This window comes from Harpia harpyja, chromosome 4 (genome assembly GCF_026419915.1).
Source record: "Harpia harpyja isolate bHarHar1 chromosome 4, bHarHar1 primary haplotype, whole genome shotgun sequence".
NCBI lineage: Eukaryota > Metazoa > Chordata > Aves > Accipitriformes > Accipitridae > Harpia > Harpia harpyja.
In genome coordinates this window covers 49,261,384-49,284,214 of record NC_068943.1, presented here as the reverse complement: position 1 = coordinate 49,284,214, position 22,831 = coordinate 49,261,384, and the positions used below count along the sequence as shown (strand labels likewise).

Sequence of the window (22,831 nt, the reverse complement as noted above, 5' to 3'; positions counted from 1 at the left end):
AATCTTATTAAAATGGCTCTTTAGCATGAAGAGGATTCTGTGAAAAATCTTCAGTATTTTGACAATGAAGCCACGTAGCTGAATGTTTATGGTACATTTTAATGATTTGGTAATGTGAAGATTAATTTTTATTCTGTGTGGGTGCATGCTTATGTAGATAGATATCACTTATATATGAACAATGCTTTAGTTTTCTAAAATTAGATCTTTCATTTTACAGGGTGCCTTATATTGTCTACTTGGAAATCACAGTGGAGTATGTTTGGCAAATCTTCATGATTGGGATTGTATTGCACAGACATGGCCAGCAATTGTTTCTTCTGGTCTTAGCAAAGCTATGTCCTTGGAAAAACCATCCATAGTTAGACTCTTTGATGACCTAGCAGAAAAAATCCATAGGCAGTATGAAACAATTGGATTGGATTTTGCAGTAAGTGACAGATTGCTTGGTATTAATGTCTTGGATTCTGAGAGCATTTGATTACGTAAATGCTTGAGACTCATGTACATTATTGGAGTTAGTGTTAGCATTCCACTTTCTGTTATGGAGGAATGTAGACATGTATTCTTGAGACAGAAGTAACAGAGCTTCCTGTAATACTATTGGAATTTGTAACTTTTTGTTAACCTCTAAGGAAGCCTGTTACAGAAAGGAAGTTTAAGTTGCCTCTCAGTGTTAAGTAGCATGGGTCATGCTGATCAGGTGTGAAGATGTGTGTTGGTAGGACAATGTCATCAAATTAACATCGTCAGTATTTGTAGTATCATCCCACTGTGCTAACACACAGCACTCATTACACAACTGCGTCTTGCCTAATTAGTGGGATAAATTGCATGGTACTTATTTTAAAGAATGAGTGCTAATCAATAAAAAACTTTTTTTAAACCATTTTCATGCTTAATGAAATACTAAAGTTTGTCTTTACCTTTATTTTAAAATAGAATAAAACATGTACTTGGAGAAATAATTCTGCTGTGTGAGCACAATAGCTGTCTTCCCTGCTTCTTCACAGACTTGTCTATGTAGACAGGAAATTCTGCACTCTGCTAATTTCAAATCAGAAACAAACATTAAAAACTTCTAAGTTGCTGCTCAGTCCCAAATCTTTGCATTCTCTGTCAATAGGTTCCGGAGAAATGCATTGAGATAGCTGTTATGCTGCAAAAATCAGAACATCCAGGTTCAAACTTCACAGGTCTTCGTTCAGAAGAAATTCAGTTAGGAATTCAGCGACAGAAAGAAAAGAATGCTGAGGCTCTGCGGTAAGTTAAACTTCCCTGAACACCAGTTTATACTGTCTAATATTTACTGTACATTAAATGTAATAATCCAAAATTACTAAACTAAATCTTAAGTTCAACAAATTCAGAATGCCCAAGAATTGTTGTGGTGTGTCTTCTCTCTTGACTTGGCAGCCTCTCTCCTCTACACTCATATTTCCTTCTTTCCTCTTCCCTGTCTTGCCAGTTGGTGCTGTGTTTACTGCATTGCCTTAACCCACCTTTTGTTGAGGCACTGTTACACTATTTTTAAATGGTTCTCTCAGTATTGTCTGGTTGATGATTCCCTCTTTTTCCCTCAGAAACTATGAAAATTTGGTCAACATGCTGCTGGACTGTGTGGAACAAAGAAATCTGTAAGTCTCCCTTTCTGTGCATAAGAATTTTTTGGGGGGTGGATTGGAGGTGACTACATGAATAAATACCAATTGCATCAAGAAGTGCAGCTAGCATGACCAGAATTGAGTAATATTTTTCCACTCTCGAGGTAATTGTCTTAAAGCAGTATGTCAGTAGCAGTCTTGCATAAAATGGATTTTGGCTAGCTTCTTGGAGGGCTTTTGCAAAAGTGTCTGCAGAAATTGAATTTCTGGAGGTCCTCGTGCTTTTGTTTATGGATTCGCCTTGCCCAAACAGGAAAATTAAGGCCAATATAGGGGAATCTTGCATTACTGTTTTCTAGGTAAAGAATTGAATGAGTCATGAATTTCTTTTCACTGGGAGCTTGATTTGTTAATATAAGGTGTTAAGCTTTCTCGTTAATTAGTTTGACCTGTTGTATTTTTTTAGTATTTTTTTGTTCTGGGAAAAAAGCTCTGGTTCTGTCTGCATAATACTGGTGTCCAAATAGATTTTAATTGGTAGCATAATATTTCTGTTTAAAAACTTTAAAGGAATATCCCTATAGGTCTGTATTTTACATTGAAATGCCAAGATCAAAAAGGCACCGTTAACTGAATATGTTTGATTGCACTTGTGTGTTCCCAGAACACTGGAGGTTTCCCTAAATGACAGTTAAGCTTGTTGACTATAGCAGTGACATAGAACGTTACTTATGTTAGTGCAAACGTATTTACATAATCTTAATACGTATAATCATTTCTGTGCAAAAACAGTACATGCAACTATGCTCCTTACTGTCTGTTTTGAATATTTTGGGTGTTGTTTGGTTTTGTGGGGTTTTTTGGTGTTGTTTTTTTTTTTTTTTTTTTTTTAGTCCCTGGAAGTTCGAGCACATAAGTATTGGTTTTCTGTCTCTGCTCCTGAGGGATGATAGGATACTGCCTGTCCGTGCCATAAAATTTTTTGTGCAGTGTCTCAACCATGATGCAATTGTAGTTCGTAAGGTAAAACCAACATAATTATATCTTTTTGGTTTGCTGCTCATTGGGGTTTAGGTCGGATGTTTGTGATGTTTTGCTGTGATAAAACACAAAAGCTGAGGTGTACATTCCTGCTCGCCCTTCCAGCCATGCATGTGTACAAAAGTTCCTAATCCAAGAAGATGACAGTCTTGGCAGTGCTGTAGCCATGACATATGGTGTAAAGTCTGTAAACTGTGAAAACTTGGAATGTACCTATTAATTCTTATTCACTTCAGAATTCTTTTGCAGACTTTCTTTTGCAGATGTCTGGTTTTTTCCATCTGCAGCTTATTACTTGAAGGGAGCCATCTATGTGTTTTATTTGTACTTTTCATTCTGCTTGTTGCCTCAGTGAGGCTTGAAAGTAATGGCCAACTCCTTTTTTTCCTGAAAATGATTAGTGGGGAGGTTTTTCTGGGCTATAAAGGTCACACTTAAGTCATGTCCTGTATCCCCTGAAATGAGTGAGATTTACTTCTTTATGGGAAGTATCAGCCACTGGAGTGACAAAGTTCACTGTAATGTTCACTGGCTTTTTATGGGCACCGAGTAGCTGGCTTAAAATGTGTCTGTGATGAGATGATTAGACACATCCTTTTGGAGGTAAGTGTATGGAATGGGTACATTAATGCCGATTTTTTTCTTTTAGGTGGCCATCTCAGCTGTGGCTGGTATTCTTAAGCAGCTTAAGAGAACACACAAGAAAGTGCCCATCTGCCCTTATGAAATAAGTAAGTTTTATTTAATATAAGAAATGTCTTACATTTAGCCTAAAATTTTTTTAAAAGCATATATTTCTGGTTAAATTAAACATAGAATCATAAGCTTTTCACTTCTCTCTGGTTGTTAATGTCCGAAGCAAACAAAATAGGTAATACAGTCAGTCATTTTTCAGTTGTTTGGGGGTTTTTTGGGGGTTTGTTTTTTTTTAAACAGTGTTACATGTGCAAGTGTGTATTAAGCTTTCACTTATTTAACTTATTTGAAGTGAGTTAGAACTTCAGAGAGATATGGTCATTCTCCTTTCAGAAAGCCTTATAATTTGTGAGAACAATATCTGTATTTCCTTTTTATTCTTTTTTTTAATCCTTTCAAATGGCACATTATATAAATTACTAAAGGAATCTCTTCTATTACTGTTAGCGTTACTTTTAATTTCCTAGGGCAAATCTCTGTACAGATTTGATTGGGGTGAGGGAGACATAAAAGCTCTTTAGAATCTTTTGTTAAAAGTAAGTTGTAACATTTGCTGGGACTGTTAATGAGCAAGTTTGATAGAGTATAAATTCCTCTTTAACCAGGTGGAAACCCTAAGCCTTCCAGCATTCAGGCTGGGGACAGACTGGATAACCAGTGGCTGCACTATGACAGTCAGAGTTTACCAAAGACTAAGGAAGCTTGGGAGTCATGTTGTTTTGTGGAGAAAACACACTGGGGATATTATACCTGGCCTCAGTAAGTATCATTAAGCATTAAGATAGAATTGTGAGAGTCAGCAGAAAAAACCCTGTGGGAAATTAAATAATGTTTGTTAGGTTTAATTTTTTTTATTTCATCCTTTGTGCCTCTTGCTTGTTGTACCATTTCGGGGGGGGGGGGGGGCATTGTTGGGGTTTTTTTTTTTAATTATTTGTTTCCTACCTGTTTCTCTTTGGGTTTTGTGGGTACTATAGACACATATTTTATATGGCTATTTAACTGCTTGTTTTAAAATGAAGTATGCATGTTTGAAAATTATATTGTTGTGAAATATGCAGAGTATTTGATCACTAATAATTCTGGATTGCTTGCTGTAGCAAAACCTTTGTAATAACAGACTTAATTTTTTTGCTGTAAATTTTAATTTTCGCTCCTTTGGAGTTGATGATAAATCCTATTTAATATAGAGAATATAGAAAATAATCATAAGCTTTATTTTATTTTGAAACGTGTTACTGTATTATTTTTTTTAATATTCAGAACTATGACAGTTTATGCTCCAGTTGAGCATCAACCAAAGCTTGGGCGAAGGAGAGATGAGCTGACAGAGGTAAGGGTTTCAGTGTGTTTCAGTTGTGTGGTTTTTTTAATACTACTTTTCCTCCTTTCTTTTTTTTAATATTGTCCACAGATTACTGTGGAGATAATGTGCAGCTCAAATCCCCTTTTCTCTCTTACTCTAAGTATTGCTTGCCATTTAGAGAGTGCTTACATAAAATGTGTGTAAAAAGATTTGTTTTGCTTGATTGCAAACCAAGCTGGAGATTGAACTCAACTATGCAGTTTCATGGCTGTGTGGATATAATCATGTTTTTAACAAGCAATAAGTGATAACTATTCTGAAAACTAGATCCCCACAAGACATTTTTAATCATATTTTTCTACTTCATTTTCATACTTACTGTGTTAGCATACAAGAAGAAATTACTATTTTAATGTCTTGCAGCTTCTTTGTCAGTGATCATGGAATAATTATATTAATGAGCACTTTCTTGTTCCCTTTCAAATCTTTATCAGAGTTTAGAACAAGGTAATTAATGACAGTGGGAATGACTACTTTGTAGGGGTTGTGCTAGTGAAAGGAAAGACAATACAAGGTCATTAATGAAAATAAAAATCAGGAGTCTGGCAAAACATTACCCAGTATGCCCTATAAAATGAAGGGGAAATAGATAACCAAGGCATGATTTTTGCCAAAAATAGAATTAAAATGAAAAATGGGACTTGGAAAGATTCGGGTATCACTGTGACAATCAAGCACCTCAAAGCTAATTCTTATTTTTTTTTTCCTCTTACAGGCAGAACAAATTATATATGATCACTTTTCTGATCCCAAGTTTGTTGAGCAGTTAATAAAATTTTTGTCTTTAGAAGACAGAAAAGGAAAAGACAAATTTAATCCTCGCAGATTTTGCCTCTTTAAGGTAACTAGAGTTCAGTAACTAAATTGCTTCTATTTTGTAGGTAATTATCAAAGTGTGGAAGAGCCACACACTATGTGGCTTATATCCCACTGTTGCAAAATGTTGATTTTTTTAAAGGTATGCTGCTATGATTAATCCTATTAATCCTCTTTTCTGATTAACTACTAAGGGAAACACATCTAGAGTAATATAAAAGTACATAGGACACTTGTATATAATTCTGTTACAAAAGCAAAGTAATTTAACTTCCTGGATATTCAAATCTCAAGTGCTTCACAATCTTATGTTCTTCTTACAAAGATAATGGTTTAGTTGGATAATTACTGAAGACACTTTCACATCTTGTTTTACAGGGCCTTTTCAGAAACTTTGATGATGCCTTCTTGCCAGTTCTTCAGCCCCATTTAGAACAACTTGTGGCAGACTCCCATGAAAGCACCCAGAGATGTGTAGCTGAAATTATAGCTGGCTTAATAAGAGGTTCTAAACACTGGACATTTGAGAAGGTGCTGAAGTAGTATTTTTGAGTGATTCAGGGAAGTTAAGGAATAAGTTTGAATTATTAAACAAATTAAATGCATGAAGTTGAAGGCTTTTAATGTGTCACCTGTGTCCAAGAAAGGACTGGAAAATGTGCTTCATTGCCAGACTTTGAGCACAATTCATAGCTTGGTTTGGTGCCTGTATAATACTAGGTGTTAGTAAAATGCTTCAAGATTAAAACTAAGAACAGTTTGCTGGTAAAGAGATAGCAAAGCTGACATGGTTTGTCATTTCCAGTTGGAATAAGTGCTTATGTCCACCTCAGACTACTACATCTTTAGTCTAGACCTAGCTGCCTAGATTGTCTTTAAATGAATTTCTGTGCTGAAAAATAATTCTGGGAGAATCAGTTCCTTAATGAAAAAAAAAAAGAAATTGTAAAATCGGGGGGGGGGGGGAAGTCCTTGGGGTATACAAAACTGCTATCCTACCAAAAGCAAAGTGTATGCAGTCTCTGATACAATTGTATTTAAATCACCATGAAAATGGTGCATATGTAGTCCACAGTATTTCTAAACACCTTGTAAACAAAATTTAAATTATTCCTGAAATCTTAACCTCTGATAGTATTTATTTCCTTTTTTAAATAGCGTATTGTAGCTGCTTCCAGAATCAGTATTGTTTTTCCACGATTTGAAAAGATGGAAGTATTTGGCTTCACAGAGGTTAGACAGCCATTTTGTTCTTAAATAGACAAATCTTGTCTTTTGCCTTTTTGCTGAGCAGGTGGAAAAACTTTGGAAGCTTCTCTGTCCATTGCTTCGAACAGCTTTATCCAACATTACAGTGGAAACGTATAATGATTGGGGCACATGCATAGCAACCTCCTGTGTAAGTACCCCATTTTTAGTCTTGTAAAGCTGTATCCAGATGGTCAAGTTTTACAGATAATATGTAAATAAGAGCCTTATGAGCACAGGTATTTGGGTATATTTTATCAGCTAAAACTGAGAACTGTAAATACAGTATAAAAATAACTTCCATTTAACATCTTATAGCTTTTCTGGAAATTTTGTTCCCTTCTGCCTTTTGCAGACAAATATAACATTTTAGAAAGGAAATAAAGCCTTAGTTTTCTTTTTAAATATTTTAGAAGAGCTCTATAAGGATAGTGGGTGATGTTATTGTGTATGCTTGCAATGTGTTCAATTTTTGTGGGAGTTTTTGCACTCAAATTACACATTTATTCTTGCTTTAAAAGTGTGCAGCTTAGCATTATGCTGTGAAAATTAAGTCTCAGGTTATCTTCTAACATACAGTAAGATTTCTGTACACTGTGGTGGACTGGGGAGTTGTGGTGTCTGAGAAGCAGGGTAAAGGGTAGGCCACAAATATCTTGGATCAGTAATTCTTTGAAATCACTCAGCAAAATTCAGCATAGTTTGTCAGCCAGAACCCTGGCAATTAATTAGCAAAATTCAGACATGATTATTCATATATGTCAAAAATGAAGCTGAAATTCCTTCTATTCCTACCATTGTATTTACCAAATAATTAAAAATGTGTGTAGTTACATTGGGTTTTCCTCCTATTGAGGTTCATTGTGAAAAGATCTTTAACTTTGCACTTGCTTAATAGAATAAACCCAAGGGATGCAAAGAAAATCTGTCAAAACTGTCCTTGTTTATGCATTATTTACTTTTAAAAAATGCCCTATTTTCTTATATTTCTGATACCCCTTTATTTTCAGGAGAGCAGAGATCCTAGGAAACTGCACTGGTTATTTGAATTGCTGTTGGAATCTCCATTGAGTGGTGAAGGAGGATCATTTGTAGATGCATGGTAAAATTAATTTTAACTGTTTTATTGTGGCTGAATAAAGAAGGAAATAAAGCATGGATAAAATGTATTGAGAGCATATTGTGCCAGCTGGCTTGTAGAAGCAGGGAACAACAGTCCTGCTTTCCAATTAGCTTTCCCCACACAGTGGCAGTTTCTTTGTTGTTATTTTTTTAATGTAATTAAATCTAGTTAACAGAATGTGAAAGTTTGGTACTGGCATAGCAGCAGTGCTGTTGTTTCATTCTGTAATTTTTACCCATCTTTGCATGCAACTCATGCGGACACTTTTATGCATTGACACACACAAAACATACCAAAACAAGGCTTGGGGGTACTGGGGAAGGCAGGAACAATTTTGTATGACTAAACATAAGTTGTTCTGATTCCTAGCCGACTTTATGTACTGCAAGGTGGCCTTGCACAGCAAGAATGGAGAGTACCAGAGCTGTTGCACAGACTGCTGAAGTACTTGGAACCTAAACTCACACAGGTTTACAAAAATGTCCGAGAGAGAATAGGAAGGTCAGTGTTCTCTTCTGCAGTTCTTGGGGTTTTTTTCTTCTTAATTTTGGGGGGGGTAATTGAGTATCTAAATAATTACACTGAAGTGGTCACTGCTCGTTTCTGTGCGTTAATACTGGTTAATAGACATCAGATAAATTATTGGTAACAGACTTGCTTCAGAAACTTCAGATGACTTCTGTATTTTTGTCTTTTATTGTATATGGCCTGTTACGTTTATGTATGATATGCCTAAAGCTCTTAAAACCCCCAACAAACAAGCAACCTGCCCCCCTGCCTCAAACCCACAAAAAAGCCCCCCCCCCCCCCCCAACCATCAAAAACAACACCGCAACCCAAACTTACTATGTCTAAGCCCTAATAAGCCATAAATTTACAGGGAGTCCTTTAGAGAGCATTTTAGTGACTTAAAAACTAGTTGCAGCTCTGTTTGGAGGAGAGGGGGGTTGTAGCTTAGTGATTGTCTAACCCTGCTTGATTCAAATGTCTACAAAGAGGATATTTGAAAAACATTTGTTTTTAAATAACTCTGAAGTGAAGATAAGAGGAAATTTTCTATAAGTATTAAACTTCAAAGTTCAACAAATTGATCTCAGATCACTTTTAGCTATGTTCTGTAGACAGTAGTCATGCTGACTGTATGTTCTTGCTTTCTTTGTTTGCTTTTTTAGTGTTCTGACCTACATATTCATGATAGATGTTTCCTTGCCAAATACTGCTGCGACTAAATCTCCTCGTGTCCATGAATTTACTACCCGGATACTTGAAAATCTTAAACCCCTCATGGAAGTAGATGAAGAAATTCAGAATCATATTATGGAAGAGAATGGAGTTGGTGAACAAGATGAGCGAACTCAGGGCATTAAACTCTTGAAAACTAGTGAGTTGCTTAATGAGGTTAAGAAATGGGGTGTATTTTAGGACATGATGATTGAGGTCTGCAAATAATACAGTTGCAATGCAGCACAGATCTGAGAGGAGAAATTGTGTAGCAAGCTATCTGTTGTTTCAGGGTTGAGGTTTATAAAGTCACCTTTACAGGGTCAAACTTAACTACCAGTATAGGTCCACTCTGATGTCTGAAAATCTCACAAGTGATTCTTGGAATAAATTTAGTCTATAACTTGTTTTGGGATTATTGTTGGGTTTTTATCTTCTTAATCAGTGATCATTTCTCTTTATAAAAACAGTTCTGAAGTGGCTGATGGCAAGTGCAGGGCGGTCCTTCTCTACAGCTGTCACAGAGCAACTCCAGCTTTTACCCTTATTTTTCAAGGTATATGCTTTAATGCTCCTTTATTAGTTATGTTTGATTAAAAAGGGACTCTATATGTAAACAAAAGTTAGAAAGGACTTTATAAATAAAAATAAAACCTATAATGGTAATAAAAAACATGCATACCGAAGAGGCCCAATTTTATTTTTGTGCTTATGTATGTTTACAGCTGGTAATCTAGCCTGTTAAATGGTTTCCTGACAATAATGATTTCTAGGTGAATGCCCTGTACATGTGTAACTTGGGGGGGAAAAAGTGTTTAATTCATGAATGAGTGTGTTTTGTTTCTATTCTGATACTTATCTTTAGTTGTTTTCTTTTGTTCCATGATTATACAATTCTTCCTGAATTGTGGTACTTCTCTTGTTTTTCCTGGCACCTCTAATCCTTGTATTCTTTTATGAAGCTGCATCATTCAGTGCTACATGTCTGAAAAAATATATATTTGCATTCTCCAAAGCATATGTCCTACTTGATATAAACATCAGTCGATTAACCAACAATAATGTACGTGACCACAAAATAAAGGTTTACTTAGGTGAAAGTGAACTTGAAATACTGATAAAGCTTTCTCTCAGTTTTGGACTTGCATCTAAAATATTAAATTAATTGGGTTTGATACCAAAAAAATTGCGATGGGGAATCAAAGTCTTAATGGCACCGATTTAGTCCTCCTTAAGAGCTTTAGACTAGCCATACTGTTTAGGTAAGTAACATATGGTGCAAGGAATAAAGATCTCTTGATTTTACTCATTTTTTTCCACAGCTTATTGCTGAGAATATTTTAAGGTTATATTGATTGTTTTTCCTAGTTAACTTAATCTTTCAGCATTATATTGATTGTATTTTTCCTAGACAACTGTCCTTTCACGAGACTAAACTGTCAGGATTTTGCTGTTAGCAATGCATATTTACTAACATTAGCCCTTTTTTTTTTTTTTTTTTCCCCTCTTGTTCTGTAGATTGCACCGGTAGAAAATGACAATAGCTATGATGAGCTCAAAAGAGATGCTAAGATGTGTTTGTCGTTAATGTCTCAGGGTTTGCTGTATCCTCAGCAAGTGCCTTTGGTACTTCAGGTGCTAAAACAAGTGCGTATGATCTAAATAGCTTAAAGCTTCTTGTTATCTGATGCACTCTGTGCTTTTTTTTTTTTTTTAAGATTACACGATAGTTGTGACTTGAAGAGAATCAAATACTGATTTTCTTAGAGGCGAAAGGAAAAAGTTTATTATAAGTGGTTTAAAACATTCTTAGAAACAGTAAATGTATTTTGTTTCCTACTTCCAAACATTTAAACAACTTGTTCAATTTCTTATTAAAATACAGTATTTTAATAAATTAAAATTTGGTTCAGTAGTGGATCAGTTTAAGCCAAACCTGTCTCCTCATGAGCATAACAATTCAAAATACTGTTTCAAAATGAGTCATCATATAAAGAACTGCCCTTGAATCTCTGCCTTTTTATAGTTTTACAGTATACTTATCAACTGTACTACTGCTTTCTGAAAAACACCACAAATGAAAATGCACTCTTGAATTGAATAGTTCATTCTGTTGACAGTTTGTCATGCAAAAAATGCCTTTTTTTTTTTCTCTAGTCATTCAAGAATGATCTACAATAGTAAAACTACCTATTGCTGGTGTAAGCTGTATTGGTGTAAGCTGTATACACAGCCAAAATAGTATCTGCAGTGTTGTAAGGCAGGCTGCACCCATGCCTGATGCTTTCAATAATTTGGACTTCCATAAGCACATGGAGATCAAAGTAAAGGAACTCAAAAAAACCTTGGCTTTCCAAATCTCTTGTATAGAATATATATACTCAAGCAGAACAGAATTTCTGGTTTATTTTTATCTGCCTTATGATGGCTGTTGGGAATGAATCAAAGGGAGAAACTTGCCTACTTTGTCTTTTATAGTATTAGGTATTTGTTAAATAACAGTATGCTTTGGAACTTAAGCCTGTAACAATTTATTGTCTAAACAATAATTGCATGCTTTGGAAATTAAGAGTGTATGAAACAAAAATATCTGAATAAGGGAAGTTATTTGCAACTGTCCCCAAAAGCTTTTTCTTAAATATTGCTAGCTTTACATCAGGTAGCTGCTTTCTTTCACATTCTTGCTTTTATGTACTTATTTATACTTGTAGACAGCAAGAAGCAATTCCTGGCATGCTAGGTATACCATATTAACCTACCTCCAGACCATGGTGTTCTACAATCTCTTTATCTTTCTCAACAATGAAGAAGCAGTCAATGACATTAGATGGCTGGTTATAAAACTCCTGGAAGATGAACAGCTCGAGGCAAGTAATACCTTTCTTTTTCTGAAATGCTTTGTTTCACATGACTGGTTTCTTGTCCTTGTCAAGTTTTATGAAAAAGCTACCGGTTGTAAATTAATACAGCACGTATTTCTAGCTTAGCATTCTTCCTATTTTGAAAATATAATCAGCTTTATAGGTTTTATTTCTTTCATATTCCATTTTTTTTCTTCTAATATTCCATTCCAGGAAAACAGCTGTTTTAAAAATCACTAATGAAGTATCTTCTAAAGTTCCATTGTTCCTACTTTTTCAACAGAATGGAACATTGCTTTGTTTCATTCTTGGTTTAAGTACAGCTGAAATAGGGATATTATTTTACTATAAATATTAGCATGGATGCTGATAGCAAATTCAACTTCCAACAAGGTAAAATGCATTCCTGTGTGAAAACTATATAAAACCACTATTTATTACTCTATAGGTCTGATTCCCATTTAATTATATCAGCTTATTAATGACAAAAATAAGGTTTTTTTAATACATCCAGCTCACTAAGGAAGTATTTCTTTAGTTATAAGTAGATTTTCCTAAGTTTTGTGAAAGATGCATGCATAATAGGACAGAATTTGTCTAGCAGATGCTGTTTTTACTGATGGTGTTATATATTTCAAAAAGATAATAGTTTGTAAGCTTACTTGTCAGTCTGACAAGTTTTTGTGCATCTCTTGAGCCAGTGATACTTCAGTATATGGCAGGAGATAAAATCCAAAATCTTGGCTGCGGTACATGTGTACTGTTGAAGATCTGTGTATGAATGCACAGTTTGCTCTTAGAAGTGCTATTGGGATCATAAGCTTGTTCTCAGGGGAAAAAAAAAAAAAGGTGCCTGATGTGAATCATTGAGTCTTGTTTGTCAGGCTTCCAAAAGCTGGGGAAAAATCACAGTAGTACTTTATTCTGTATCACTAATTCACAAAACTGGAGGCTTGTATTAAGTGATATGAATTTAAATATGTTTGATCATGTTCAAGCACAGTGAAGCATCTTTAGTGTTAACCTCTGGTCTGTTCCTTTTCCCCTGTGCCAGCATTGTCACTGTTTTTTGTGCTGTTGACAAATATCAATGAAATCCTACTTTTGGGTGCTTGGATGTTTTTTTCTTTCTAGAAGAAAGAGAAGATTCTGAAGTGTGATACCCTTCTGCCAAAACAAAGATCCTGGTTTAGGTCTTCCTGAAGCTACATTTAAAACAGTAGTTATACCTAAGATGTGAAGCTTGCTTTTGTGAACAGTGAATTGGAAATAATTTGAATATAGAAATTAAAGTTTCTGGCTTAAAAGTTTTGATATTACAGTTTCTAAAGAATGGCACTTAGACTACTCACCCAACCATGCCAATTTCAGTCTTGAGATGAGCTCTCTCTTGTCTTTCGTGTCACTATTTGTTATAGCGAACTGGAAAGCAACAGCTTGCAGCTCTAGATGTCAGAGCACTTACCTCATAATCTCACATAATTTTGAAAAATGCCTTTTATTCACTTTAATACCATTTATCTAGTTATTTTAAATGTACAAAAGTACTCCTCTGCACTACAGAGATGCAAATCAAAAAAGCTTATCTATGTTAATAACCACTTATGATCATGTTGTTACCATGGAAGCTTTCAGTTTTCTTTGAAAAGTAGTCTTGTTCTTTCTTGATAATAATTGGCAAGATACAGTATCTTGCAGAGCAATCCCTATGTATTTTTTTTTAATGCTGGATTTTTAAGATGAGAATCCCTAGCTTTAATTAGTATTCGGTGTCTTTATGCTGTAGAGCTGAGATTTTGGTTCTTGGATTTAAAGATACTTTTTTTTTCTGCTTATCTTGATACAAAGGTGCCAGACCTAATGATCCAGCCCATCTTGTTCTTTGTTTTAATATACAGTTTGCACTTCTAATAGTGCTAGAATTACCGTTCTCAAACTTCATGGTGACTTCATATTTTTTCATAAAATCATTGCAACAAACCTCGGCAAATGACGATGTCAAATGACCACGCTGAATGTCAAATGGCAATATGACTGCAATACAAAGTGAACATGGGTCATAGAACAGTCCGGCTTCTACTGAACGCAAATTTCATGCATCCAACTTTAAGCACAGATTTCTAGAATTGAAGAAACCTGTACTTAAATGATATTGTGGGAAATTCTCCTTCTCAAAGTCAGAGTAGTCATGGAGCTGATGGAGTACTATGAATGTAACAGCTAATGTGACCCTGCAGCTGATAAAGGGAAAAAGTATAACAGTCCTGAAAAATAATGTCTCTGTGTACAGCAGTATAACCACCACTGAATATAATGTCTAATTTTCATGTCATATAAGGCAGTTGGAGAGAGCTGCAGGAATGATTTGAGTTTGGGAAAGCATGTTTTGCACTAAATAATTCTATTTACTCAGTCAGAAGTAGAAGAAAAGTGAATATGACTGTATTCAACCTGCAGTTATGGTTAAAGTGATAGCCTAGTTAACCTGAAAGCATCTTTTTCACAGTTTTCTCAGCCATAATTTGATCTAGAAAGCTATCTGGATAGGTGCTTCATATGTTTATATTTTTACAGATCAGTGTACAGAATACATAGCACTCATGTCTTCATGAACATTTTTCATATTACACTGCAGTATTACAGTAATGGGACTATTTTCTCTTTGTATAGGTAGTCCCTTGTAAGTACGCAGTTAGGTTTTGCTTCTGCTGTTGAGTGTTTTTGTTCTGATATTGTTACAGTTTTGTAGATCTTGGTCAGTCAATTCTGACCAAAAAAAAAAAAAAAACCAAACCACCAAACCCCATACTTGATTGGAAGAGTATTCCTCTGCTACTCCTCTGTAGTTTTTATGTTCTGTAAGTCATCATGTGAGTATGATGATCTGTAAATTATTTAGTGTCAGATGATTAGCTTGTTAATGTATGATTTTAAAAGCTTTGCTTCTAGGTGCTCCTTGCAGCAAAGTGTTCCTTTTAGTTAGATTATTAATTTAGAAATGAAAGTGGTTTTAATACAGTGAATAGTGATGTAAATGAGGACAGTTCACTTGGGAGCTTGCTCACTTTACAGCCAAGCTTCTTTCTATTCTGGGTCTTGCATTAGCACATCATGTTTCATTTAATAGCTTAGTTCTTAAGAGACTCACAAATTGCTAATAAACAATACTGGCAGACTTTCACTTCGTACTTCTTTATGCTATTAACAAAATAGATCACGTTTGAATAATATGTTGTAGAAATTTAAATAGAATTAAGTGAAGTCTCAGGAGCTTATTGTTACCTTACTACATTTAATTATTGCAGCACTTGCACCTATACTTATTGCTTTGTGGAGGTTCAGAACATTATGTTCAAGGATATAATTTATTATAATCTGCTGCACTGGATTCAGAGCGTTGGTAGGTGTTTGTACTCCAGATAGACAAATGTTCCGTTTACAGTTATGTGTAACAGTATGTACTTACCAAAATCTGGTGACTGCTGTCAGCATTTCATCAAGTTGATTTGGTTTTCAAGTTTGTAAATGTTGGGAGGTTTTTGTCAGCCTGTAATTATTGAAAGTGGAAGCGAGTTTTGGAGGGACTCCAGTTTAAATGTGGTCTTACAGTTCTATAACTTTATGGTTTTAGGAGATTTGAGTAGATGAGATAAATGAGTAATACTGATGGGTTATACTTGCTTTTAAAAGCAAGTGACTGCGTTGTCTCTACTTGTAATCCACTAACAATGTGTTGTGGCTGTTTTAAAAGGAATGGAAAAGGAGATCTATATTTTGAGTGGTTTGGCAAGTAGGTGAAAACTCCTTGTTCTTTGGGGTTTCTGTGTTACCGAAAAGAAGAATATTTTTCCAATCTGGAATTTTGTTTTTATTCATGTAGTGAAAAGAACTGGTACTCGGGACAAAAAAGTAAATAACGCTGGAGCGTTACAGAGCTGCATTGTTGACCATAAACCACTGAAGTTAGTTGTCATTGCTTATTAATCCAGCATCTGTTGTATCTCTCAAAGAATTCTTGTGCTACAGGTAGAACAGAATCAGCTTTGTCTCATGAACATACCTTCCACCTTCTCTTGGAAAAGATCTTCAGCTTTTGTCAATTCTAATGTCCCCGCATTTGAGGGGGAAAACTAAATGCTTTTGAACATACTTTTTTTTTTTCTTGGTAAAACTGATGTTAATACAGAGATTATTACAAATTTTGTAATGCAGGTTGATTATTTGGGGTGCCACATCTTGTTCTCATTCAAAGTCTGTTTTTAAACTTTCTAAAGCTAATCTAGTCTGTGATATATATGTCTTGATGGTGGAGTTAAATTACAGTATTTGCTTGAGTAGTAGGTCACTTTATGACAGATTATGTAAACGTAGTTCTATATTACAATAGTACTATGTTTATTAATTTGTGAAGAGCCATATAGTAAACTAGTAGTAGTTTATGATCTATGAGAAAACAGGATAATACTCTAAAGACTTTTCTTGGGCAGTTTGGTAACTTGGCCTAGCTGGATGTGCTTAAAAGGATAGGAATAGCATAAATATCTCTTTCTTGCAGTGCATGTGTGCTTAGTAATTGTGGTATGTACTATCTCTGCTCGTAGGTGAGAGAAATGGCTGCTACCACACTAAGTGGTCTGCTACAGTGCAATTTTCTCACTATGGATGGGCCCATGCAGACCCATTTTGAACAGCTGTGCAAGATGAGGTTACCAAAAAAACGAAAGCGAGACCTGGGTTCAGTGATGGATACAATTCCTTCTGGTGGTAAGAAAATTGCTTCAGAGACTAAAACCATACATGTTGATAGCAGGTTAGGAAGAAATAAATATTTTTTGCTACACTCAAATGCTTGTTCTGCAAGCATTCCAGATGCAATAGGATTTGTCCTGTGGTGAAGCAATATTTAGAAAATTAACATATACCCAGAGAAACGTAAGGCCTGTTGCCCATGCAAATGTTTTTTGCTTCCTAAGCATTCATGAACCATAATGGCAAATCACTTGTCCTTACGTACCTTATTGTCTGTTTCTCTGTATGTAGTGCAGATCCTAATCCTTGTGAAGCACTTCAAGAATTTGATTTACACCGTAAATGATGAATAAGAATACACTACCACCAAAAGAGCAAATCATGTTTTTTATGATGTATTCCTATCTTAAACTAATTTATTACTTTTCCAGAATTAACACTGAAGAGATTTCTCCATTTCCCATGTGCACAGTTCACATAGTTAAGAATGCAGATGATGAGGGATAGCTATTTCGTCAGTGAATAAACTTCCTTAGCTGCCACAACATAATTTTGCTCTTTATCTTCTATTTGTTAGCAGTGTGGTTTTTTATTCTAAAAAAACCCACTGCAACCCAACCCCCCCCCCCCACACACACACAAACGGAACAAAAAAACCCCCTTAGTTAGGAGCTTTGACTTCTTACCAAACACTTAGTGCATCTGAGTCACATTCATTTGACCCAGAAGGACTGGGTTTCCATATTGTCTGAGGGCAGAAATAGGGAACAGTGGAGATGTAGTTCATGAGCTATTTATTGAGTAGAGAGAAAGATTCTTTGAGAGAAGGAAGCTCATTTGAAATGTTTAAAAGCATACAGCAGTTGCAGATTAATGGTTTTTTTACACATTCTTCCATTAGAAATGAAAGATAGAACCAGAGAACGAATCTATGATTCTGTGTAGGAAAGCAGAAGCAATTTGGAGATCCATACACTTGTGTGAATTTATTTGTCTATATGGTCTGTAGAACTATCTCGTTTTCTGTAGAAGCTAGAGATCTCTCTACTGTGGCAGGGTTTTGGTTTTGTGTGTTCGGTTTTTGGTTTTGTTTTGTTTTTTGTTCATTCAGGGTCAAAACTCAATATTAGTTTAGTATGTTACTCTAATTAGATCATGTCTGTTTAATATATAGGCTCTCTTCAGTCATTCCCATCAGTTAAAAATAGCCTTATTTTCACTGATAACCAGTTTTAAGTTTGACTGTGTCATTGAGGAATGTTTTGGAGAAGACAGTTGCACCTTGCTAAATGTAAATTAATATCCTGCAATTGCAGACTTGGTTAAACGCCATGCTGGTGTACTAGGACTTAGTGCATGTATTTTGTCAAGTCCGTATGACGTACCCACCTGGATGCCACAGCTCTTGATGGATCTCAGTGCCCATCTTAATGATCCTCAGCCTATTGAGGTAAAAATACTTAATGTTGTTTTTCTACTCAATATAGCACATCTAAAATATACTTGACACATTCTTAGTTCCCCTTTCCTAGAAAAAAATAAGAACTTATTAAGAAACTTAGTTTCTGCTGCTTTTTATTAAATGGTTCCAAATACGTTTTAAGTCATGGACTGCTTTTAAGTATTTTTTGTGGTAGTTCTGTTCTTGCTTTATAATTTAAAGCATAAACTGAAAGCTGAAAGAACTCTATCTATAATGAGGAAATAATATTTTTTAATTAAAGATGTCACTTTTGTGCATGCCATTCTAGAAAATACCAACCTGAACCAAAAAATCGCTCTGAAATGTTTAAAACAAGGTTTTATAAGCAGCCCTAGAAACAAACAAATTTTTAATGAAGTAGTTACCTTTAACTCTATTTTTTTGCTCCGTCTATTCGGTTTTGTTGACCTTTGCTGTTTTAACCAGAGTAGTGAGCTTATGGCTGAAGAATTCCATAGATTTAACAAACTTTGCTATGGTGTGCTTTACTGAATCAAGAAACTGAACTTTTCTTTTGTTAATTTAATGATAATTATTTTAATAACAGAAGGTAGTTTTCCTCTGATTTGTTTCTTCTATGCACCTTATGTGATTCATTAACTCTTATGTTTTGAGACCCAAGCTATTGGTTTGAAATACCCAAGGAAAAGAAAAAGGGGAAAAGCATTCACTTATACTTTATAGGAATCTATTCATTTTTTCAAACTCAGAATTGTAGGTCAAAAAATCCTTTTTATAAGAATGTTGGAGTCGTGACACTGGTCAAAAGACTAACCAGAACTGTAAAAATTAAAATACTGGGGAACTGGGCTGAATTTCCCAGAGCCCTTCTAACTTTTGCAACTGCTCAAACACTTTGCTCTACTCAGCAGTTATTTTTGTTGTATTCAACGTTTGTTTTGTCATGGAGCTTAAATCCATAACTGATACAGAGCAATACTGATTGTCTGCTATGCAGATGACTGTGAAAAAAACGCTGTCAAATTTCCGGAGGACCCATCACGACAACTGGCAGGAGCATAAACAGCAGTTCACAGATGACCAGCTACTAGTGCTTACTGACCTCTTGGTTTCACCATGCTATTATGCATAGATAGGTAAGATTATTTGTTTTGAAATAAATTGACAGAAACGTCAGTCTTACAAAATCTACTCTAGCTCTCCAGTCTAGCATGGAGAGTAGGGAGGAATCCCTAACCACACGGAAAATGCTACAGCCACATACATGTCCCTTGCACCTCTAGTGGTCTGTTCAAGATCAGATTTATTTTGGTTAAATATTGTCTATCTTTCTATGTGTCCCTGTATTACATTAGAGTTTTGCTAAGACACTTAGACTTGTTTTCTTGAATATTGATGTTCCTTTTCTCCATTTTCTGCCAGTTGGCTGTCTTTTAAATGCCTGGCAGTTTGACTAAAGGCAAAGTACTTGCTGCTTTTTGCCTCTGAGGACTTTAGCCTACCACCCAGTCCAGTATATCATCTACATCTCATGATGGGGAATGACTTCTCCCAAATTCTTCCCTCTTCCACATTATGGCTTTGCTACCAGGTCTCTTCACGCAGGCATGTCCCCAAAGAGTTAATCCATTCCTAGAGTTTCTCTGTTATGCTACAAGATTCTGATCTCTGTTGTATTGTGATGTTTTGTTGACAGTATTCCAAGAGAAGTTTTAGTTTATATTTTCATTTTGTTCTGTGGTAATAGCATGAAGCAATAATCCTGTTTTGAATTCTTTCTTCTTTGTTTTCAGGTTTTTCCTGGAGAAATGAGGATGTAGGAACCTTTCTGCAAAATAAAGGAAACTCAAAGAAATTTATCATGTAGAAAACTTTGTGTTGGAAGTCCTGATGCCTAATCAAAGCCACTTTTAAATACAAACCTAAAGACCTGGTTCTATTCAAAAAGCATTTCACCTCCCCAGGGAGCAGCTGTGGGAACCCCACAGTCTCTTTCTAACTGCACTTGCAGAGCCTGATTGTGAGTTTACTGCAAGACCCTTCTCATTGGCCTGCGTTACACATCAGTCTTGTTTCTGCTTTCTTGCACACGGTGACTTACACTGCACGTTTCTTATCCTCTTTTTCTGACCCTTCTTCCCAGCTGTTTCTGACATCAAAGATATGCAGAACCAGAGTGTGCTGCAACCCTGAATATTCTCAGTGAAGCTCTCCAATTCTGTTGATGCAACTTGTTACCTAGTCAGCATACAATACCAGGAACCTATCTTTCTCAGAGTTTATTTTTCACTACTTGGATTTGAGTGCCCATCAGGTGATGGGCTCTGTATCATTCAGTCCACCTCAGGGCAGGATTGCCTTTTTGTATCTTCCTTGTCAAAATGTAAATAGCTGATTTTCTCTGTGCAGTATAGATGATGGCAGGACAAAACATGGGGAGTGAAAGCTCTTACTGTCTGGCCAGGTCTTCATAGATAGCTTGACCACGTGTGGAATAAAAATCTATGATTATCTGCATATTTTTAAGGGTGAAGGACTATGGGTGTTTCCACATCATTAGAGCCCACAGATATGAAATTATGGACTATCAAGTGATGGGTGAATTCACAGAATGAAATGTATGCACAGTGTGAAAAGGCACTGAATGGCTGACTATTTTTAACAGCGTATTCTCATAAAGATTGTCACTGTTTGAGCAAGCGTATCTTCTTCGAAGATTGTGGAAGCTCTATATTTTTTTGCCTGCAGCTTTGTTCAGAGACTGGTATCTATTGGCTATTTAACAACATGTTTAATATGTGTTACATAGTTGTAAAAGACTGTATAAATTGTAGAGGCATTGCGTTGACAAAACATTGTACAGTTTGCAACCTTTTACATAACACCATTGTGAGATTAATTTGTAAAGATTCATACTTAGATGTTAATATGGTAGTAGTTCTGGCTTTTGTATCAAATCAAATGCCATTATTAGTTTTTTAAATTATTTTCTTTAACAGAATATCTCTTCATGTCTGAAAAGCAGAGGTTTTGTTTTGGTTTTCTTGTATCTCATTATTACTATGTCTCATTCAGATTTTTATGCAACACTTGTGGCCATCTCTAAATGCTGACATCACATATTTTGGTGTGATAAGCTCATAGAATGTGAGGTACATAGAAATAATTCATAAACTGGTGTGTGTTTCCACTTTCATGCAACCCTACAGGAGCACTGATACATTTCAAGTGATCTACCTGCTGAGTGTGTGACTCATTCCAAACTTCAAAGCACAGCAGTGTTCCTGGTGCAGTATTTAATGAGTGTCAGCACACAGATGTAACCACTGTATAGCGTAGTGCCAAAATTATTATTTCAATTGTGTACGTAGTTTAAGACCCAATAAATGGACTGTTTGTAACATCTGCATTTTTTTGTATTTCTAAAGCAGAAATTTCTTATTTTGAGACTATAACTTCAGGTTGTTTGCTGTGCCTTTAAGCTTTTTGTACGAGGCATGTGTTTATTGTAGGATTTAGCAGTGAGTTAAGGCAACATTTAAGGATAATTGAAGATCTAGTTCTAAGGGTTGGGAAACTAGCTCACTAGCTCTTATATTTATGTAAAAATATCTTGTACCTGGTGTGGCTTGCCAAAAAACTTACTAACTTCTGAGGAGTACACTTAAAAATTGGAGAAACTAGTTTGAAGTGGAGGGCGTTTTGCTGATAGAATTAAAAAAAACTTTAAAAGTAATGGGAAGTATTTGCTGCAGAGGATCATCTTTAAAGTATGTGTGTGCTGATTAACTGATGGAGCAGATATTATGTGTGCCATTTTGCATATGCTAAGGGCAGCTAACTATAGGATCCAGTTCTGCTGCTTTTTACTGTAGTGGGGAGTTTCTTTTCTTACATATCTATAGACAAAGTGTAGCAGGAATTGGTTGCAATGTTGAGGATCCAGTGCTCTGTAGAGAATCATTCTGTAGTGAGAGCTACGATGGCAAATAAGTAGGTGGTATTAATTCACAATAGCTGTTTATAAATCAGCAATAAATTACTTCATCTAAAAAGATCCCCCAGAAAATAGAGTAACTATTCAAAGTACAGTTCTATAGGATAAAACATATCTGTGGTAGGGTGAACAAACTTGTACTAATTGACTTTTTGTGCGTGAAAGATTGTTAGTCTCCTATTCTGAGAACGTAGGAATAATTTTGAGTTCTTCATCAAATACCGCAACTCCATTGCTACTTTTATTCCTTAACTTCCCCAAGCAATATACATATGTAATGAGTTCTGAGCTTTCCATCACTTTGATGTCTTATGCTGTCTCTTCCCTAAAGCCTTAGAGATGAAGCAACTACAATACCCCAGTCTGGAGAGGGAGACATTTCTAGCATGAGAAGAGAGAATTTTTCCCCTTGAACAGTAAGGGGGATGGAAAAGTATCTTGGAGATGTTTTGGTAGCCTTGATAGCCTTAGTGACCACGTGTCAGTCTGCACAACTAATCTCAGTGACCACCACTGTTTGAAGCACCAAAGAATGGCAGTGATGTAAGGCAGAAATCGTCTGTTGTTTTGTTTTTTTGGGGGTTTTTGGTTGGTTGGTTGGTTGGTTTTTTTGCTCGAGTTGCAGTGACTTACTGTTTAGTGACTATCTTGCTAGAGTATTAAGT

The 22,831-nt window shown here is 35.5% G+C and overlaps 1 protein-coding gene across 3 annotated transcripts in view; it reads left to right on the top strand.

Moving 5' to 3' along the window:
- Window positions 1-21,570, top strand: part of PSME4 (proteasome activator subunit 4) — a 70,617-nt gene extending 49,047 nt beyond the window's left edge. For 2 of the 3 annotated variants that reach the window (XR_008234698.1, XR_008234699.1), the window contains 19 exons: window positions 221-430; window positions 1,127-1,263; window positions 1,584-1,637; window positions 2,498-2,627; window positions 3,295-3,376; window positions 3,947-4,100; window positions 4,605-4,674; window positions 5,423-5,548; window positions 5,902-6,054; window positions 6,818-6,922; window positions 7,782-7,873; window positions 8,264-8,395; window positions 9,067-9,275; window positions 9,586-9,671; window positions 10,634-10,762; window positions 11,827-16,740; window positions 18,042-18,175; window positions 19,167-19,305; window positions 19,963-21,570. Coding sequence is in view for 1 of the 3 variants with exons in the window: in XM_052783937.1 (XP_052639897.1) it covers window positions 221-430; window positions 1,127-1,263; window positions 1,584-1,637; window positions 2,498-2,627; window positions 3,295-3,376; window positions 3,947-4,100; window positions 4,605-4,674; window positions 5,423-5,548; window positions 5,902-6,054; window positions 6,818-6,922; window positions 7,782-7,873; window positions 8,264-8,395; window positions 9,067-9,275; window positions 9,586-9,671; window positions 10,634-10,762; window positions 11,827-11,982; window positions 16,578-16,740; window positions 18,042-18,175; window positions 19,167-19,301 (2,457 nt within the window). In the remaining 2 variants the exon portion in view is untranslated. The remainder of the gene's footprint in view (window positions 1-220; window positions 431-1,126; window positions 1,264-1,583; window positions 1,638-2,497; window positions 2,628-3,294; window positions 3,377-3,946; window positions 4,101-4,604; window positions 4,675-5,422; window positions 5,549-5,901; window positions 6,055-6,817; window positions 6,923-7,781; window positions 7,874-8,263; window positions 8,396-9,066; window positions 9,276-9,585; window positions 9,672-10,633; window positions 10,763-11,826; window positions 16,741-18,041; window positions 18,176-19,166; window positions 19,306-19,962) is intronic. The other variant, XM_052783937.1, reaches the window with a different exon arrangement.
- Window positions 21,571-22,831: the final 1,261 nt, after the last annotated feature.